Raw genomic sequence first — 5,000 nt, 5'->3', positions numbered from 1 at the left:
GGACAAATAAATTAATAAATGAATAAATAGATAAGTGAATACATAATCATTAAATAAAATGTATCGCTTGATGGTAGGAAGGTAGTGTATGCAATACAAAAAAATTTCCTCAGCTTGTACTACACCAAACAAAAACAAATAAACAAACGCGCGCGCGCACACACACACATACACACACACACGCACACACACACACACACACACACACACACACACACACACACACACACACACACACACACACACACACACACAAACACAGTGTTGATTATGTGGCTATTCAATTTTTTACCTTAATTGCGCCTAGGAAATGGTCTACTTTTCGAAGTTACTTTATAGTATAATCTTCGTGGTTAAGGAATACTTTATTCCCCTCGGTAGCATGTTTCCGTAAATCTGCACTTTTTTTTTATTCTTATTTGATATTTTACACAATTGCACCAATGTACAAAACTGTTGCAATATTATCCCCCGTCACCCCACTGCAAAATATTGCTATATTTCCCTATGTAACTTCATACCTGGACACACACACACACACACACACACACACACACACACACACACACACACACACACACACACACACACACACACACACACACACACACACACACACACACACACACACACACACACACACACACACACACACACACACACACACACACACACACACACACGTACACGTAGAGTAAATATACATCGACAGACATAGTGGCGCAACTGCGCTCATTTTTTCTTTGTATTTACACAAATATCCAATCAATGCACGATATTAGTGTGTAGTTTGATCAATGTTTTCATTCTCCATATTACAGGAAAACAAACATCCACACCCTCCCAAAACATCAAAGGTTAGTATAAATTCGAGTTTTCGGTTGATATTCTAAAGGAGGATGTAGGTAATTTGAAAACAAAAGCCGAGAAAGGAAGAAAATCAGTTTAGTGCTTTTGTTGTGCATTGTAATGAATTTCAAGTTGTCAATCTGTCTTGGTTATTGTTTTTTTAATACAGTGTAATGTATGAGGATGTAGGAAAAAGAAGAGTGGGTGGAGACGTGTTGGAATGCTAGTGCTTTGACGTTTCGACCAATGACGTCATCTTCAGCTCCCTGACGATGAACCCGTAGGTCGCAACGTCGAAGCAATAAAACCGTTACAATGAATCTCCACAGACTCTTCAGAAACAATGTCATTTGTCTTACGTCTGGAGGAATTCTTTAGTTTCATAGAGACCCAAGATTCTAGACAAGACCTATCTTTTTCCATATTTGGTTTGCCTCTAATTGACATATACCCTACTTCGTAAGATTGTATTATTCTGGCTCCAGTTGGTTTTATTCACCTGAAGACAGATTCGGAACTGAATGTCGGTATTCTTTATCCCGGATCTGCAACCCATTTGCATAAAATCGTCTGCGTTTAGCCAGAAGGAAATCTGCGAAGTTTGCTAATCATTTTCAAAGTAAGCCGCTTGTCTCACGAGTCTCATTGATCTTCCTTTGACAACTTGACTTTCGACTTTACAAAAATAATAACAAGTCATGCAGAGTCAAATGTAGCCTCATTATTAACGTAAGTAAAATTAGAAGATAAGTTGATTTTTTTTTAAGCTGTGATTTCTGTGCGTTACGCCATTTGTTGACCTATAGATCAGTACTTCTGTTCATACACTCACTGAAACATGTGTCCATTGCTGATTGACTGATAATGACTCCTTGACAACCATATGTGTGTCACAAGGATATGGTATTGTGAAATGTTTATTGCACAGTAGAAAAGGTCTGTTTAGGAGGCTCACTGGCTGAGCGAGTTAGGGCGTCGTTACTTGCGGCGAAGGTCGAGGTGAGGGCGGTTCGAATCCTGCCACCGGCGAAGTTGAACCAAGGGCATGGTTCATTAAATTCCACGCTACAAAGCCCTCTGTAAGGGGTACCGTCCTGGCCTCCCGATAGGGGGAGTGTGTGACGTTAAACCATATCATCATCACCAGAAAAGGTCTGTGTTAAGGTGTTATCACATTTGGGTTACTTTTCCTCCGACTGTCGGAAGGAATCTGATTTGCTGGAGGAAAACACTTTTCCTCCAGCATAATATCAAATGACATTCTATATTTTTTGTCGAGAAAAAAAAATGCCATAGTTATTTTACTGCGGAAAAAGTTATGGAGGTGGGCAGTATCGCCGATTAATTGGAGGTTGGGGAAAAATAACTCGGTGTGATAACCCTTATATTGGGCCAGCCAGTCCAGACAGTATCCTATCACGGGTTCTATGCGAAGTTTCTAGAACTTGTAGCCTCCTCAATGTCCAACAAATTGTTTGAATTTGATATCCTTTCCGAGGATGGTTGGCTGCCTCATGTGGCCCCAGTCTTCAAGAAAGGAGACCGGCAGTATGTGTGTAATTATCAAAGCTTGATGTCCATTGGAGTCAAAATATGAGAGGGTGTGGTCACACAAACCATGGTGAAGTATCTGAAGTCCCTTCATAGATTTTTAGACTCTCGGCATGGATTACGTAGGTACGGGTCTTGTATCCTTTAGAATTTACCAGAGTTCCCTCACGAGAAGAACCGGAAACATGTCACCAAAAAAAAAAAAAAAAAATCTTTTTAGCCCAGAGAAAGAGTTCTTATAGGTATCCCATGGAAGGTTAACCTCGAAAGTGAGTCTTGTGGTCACTCTAGAGAAGGCGGTGGATCAGCCTTCAAGACGATGATGGAGGATAAAGGGCAATGCGTGGAGATGGGTAATAGACACAAGTGGCGTGCCACAGGGATCGGTACTGGGGCCTTTGTTGTAACCTATTTGTATCAACAATACACATTCTGTCTCTTTCTTGTTCGCTTTGTTTACAATTGTCTTTCTCTTTCCTCTCTCTCCCTCTCTCTCTCTTTCTCTCTCTCTCCCACGCACTCACCCCACATACAGACCAAACACACACAAACGGAAGAGATCGAGTCTGTTGATAGACAAACACTAATGTTCATGTAGGATAGTGGAAATGAGGACGATATTTCGATGGCTTGACGATGGTTGTGACGTGTGTGTATGTGTGTGTGTGTGTGTGTGTGTGTGTGTGAGAGAGAGAGAGAGAGAGAGACAGAGAGAGAGATAGAGAGAGAATACTGATTAGCTCAGGACCTTCTTCTCCAACGGAATTGGACCAAGCAATTACCCTTTTCCCTTCCTTCCTTCCTTCCTCCTCCTCTCCTCCCCTCTCCCAGCCCAGGTCCCTGTTCTCATCCTCCTATTCTTCAATTCTCAGTTTCTTTTTTTGGCTTTATATTTTCTTTCCCCTTCCCTACACGTTTGTTCCCCGAAGTTACTGTCTTTATTCTTCTCTTCTTTTATTCTTCCCCTCCCACTTCCTCACGCTTCCTGTCCTCCCCTCTTCGTCTCCTCTTCCTTTCTTTTTCTTTCTCACGTGTTCGCAATTTTATTATTTTTCTTTCCCTTTTGCTTCGCTCCTCTTTCCTTTTCTTCCCTTCGCTTTCCTTTCCCTCCGCTTCCCTTTATTTCGTATTACTTCGCTTATCCTCCCTTTCCTTCGCTCCCCTTCCCTTCACATCGCTGCCTTGACCCTCCCTTCCCTTCGTTTCCCTTCATTTCCCTCCGCTTCCCTTTATTTCGTATTACTTCGCTTATCCTCCCTTTCCTTCGCTCCCCTTCCCTTCACATCGCTGCCTTGACCCTCCCTTCCCTTCGTTTTCCTTCGTTTCCCTTCCTTTCCCTCTCGCCTCACTCGCCTTCGGCGTCCTCCGTTCGTCTTGGCTTTCCAGCGGATTCCTGAATTTGGCTAAAGTCATAATATTTTGAGGTCCTACTCAGCGCAGTCTGACAAATCCTTTCCCATGTGTAAACCCCTACCCACACCCCTCCACCCCCCTCCGACGTCGTTTTTTCCCCCATTGGTTGTGTAACATCTTCAACTTCGCCGAACCCCAGAGGATTCTGTTCAGCTGAGGCAGAGGCCCCTGACTGAAACAGGTTTCTCAACGGCCGAGACACCACATTGGCCAGGGGTCCTAGTTTCCTCTTGATGGAAGCCCTTGTAGTTACGAGTACATGTTTATCAACATACTAAAGTGATCTATGTGATGTAACAGTACATCAGCCTCTCCCCACCTTCCTCTCCCCTCCCTTTACCCTCATTTCCCCTTGTTCCCTTCCCGGAGGGAAAGAAGGGAGTGGGAGTGAAGAGAGGGAGGGAGGGGGGATAAGAATTAATCCTCCCGGCCCTCCCCTCTTTCCCCGCGGGGGGAATAGCTCTCCTCAGTTCCACCCACCCAAGAATCATTTTCGCATATCACCCCTTTTACGCCCCCCTCCTTCCCCCCTCCTTCCCCCCTCCTTCCCCCCCTTTTGTATCCCCCCTCCCCCCTTTTGTATCCTTCCCCTCCTTTCCAGACTTCTTGACACCAAAGTGTTCGTATTGGGAGTTGTATTTGTGTTTAGGTGATTGATGGTCGAAGTCATCTTGGCGTCTCCACTTCAAGGTCACTGGGCAGAATGTAAGAACACTGTAAGGTTGACCTCGCAAAAAGGGAATTCTTTCTTAATATATCCTTTTCTTGACTTTGGGTCCCTTTCCAGACGTCACAACTACTAACCTGTTCTGACCTGCGAGAGAGAGAGAGAGAGAGAGAGAGAGAGAGAGAGAGAGAGAGAGAGAGAGAGAGAGAGAGAGAGAGAGAGAGAGACACACACACACACACACACACACACACACACACACACACACACACACACACACACACACACACACACACACACACACACACACACACACACACACACAGACGCGCGTATCTGGAACCTCTATTATGTATGTATGGTAGACGCTAGCCTGGCCTATGTATACAGATTGCATGACCACACGCTGTATACACACCCGCTCCCTCATCATATTCACAAACCCAGTGTCGGCTTTATGCATATATATGCGTCTGAATACATACATTCGCGGCCCACATTTGTATAAGAAAATAAAGAA

The 5,000-nt window shown here is 44.1% G+C and overlaps 1 protein-coding gene and 1 long non-coding RNA gene across 11 annotated transcripts in view; one reads left to right on the top strand and one right to left on the bottom strand.

Annotated features, from left to right (window-relative positions):
• The window catches only part of LOC143019566 (uncharacterized), a 467,386-nt gene that overhangs the window by 43,738 nt on the left and 418,648 nt on the right, over positions 1-5,000 (bottom strand). The window lies entirely within an intron of this gene.
• LOC143019565 (uncharacterized) overlaps positions 1-5,000 on the top strand; it is a 679,507-nt gene that overhangs the window by 663,131 nt on the left and 11,376 nt on the right. For all 10 annotated transcript variants that reach the window (XM_076175319.1, XM_076175322.1, XM_076175316.1 and 7 more), the window contains one exon: positions 822-857. In XM_076175319.1, the coding sequence (XP_076031434.1) occupies positions 822-857 (36 nt within the window). The remainder of the gene's footprint in view (positions 1-821; positions 858-5,000) is intronic.

This window comes from Oratosquilla oratoria, chromosome 37 (genome assembly GCF_046742065.1).
Source record: "Oratosquilla oratoria isolate Oo_2021 chromosome 37, ASM4674206v1, whole genome shotgun sequence".
NCBI classification, from domain to species: Eukaryota; Metazoa; Arthropoda; class Malacostraca; order Stomatopoda; family Squillidae; genus Oratosquilla; species Oratosquilla oratoria.
Note: the sequence above shows the minus strand (reverse complement) of the source record. Positions and strands in the feature narration are given on the sequence as shown.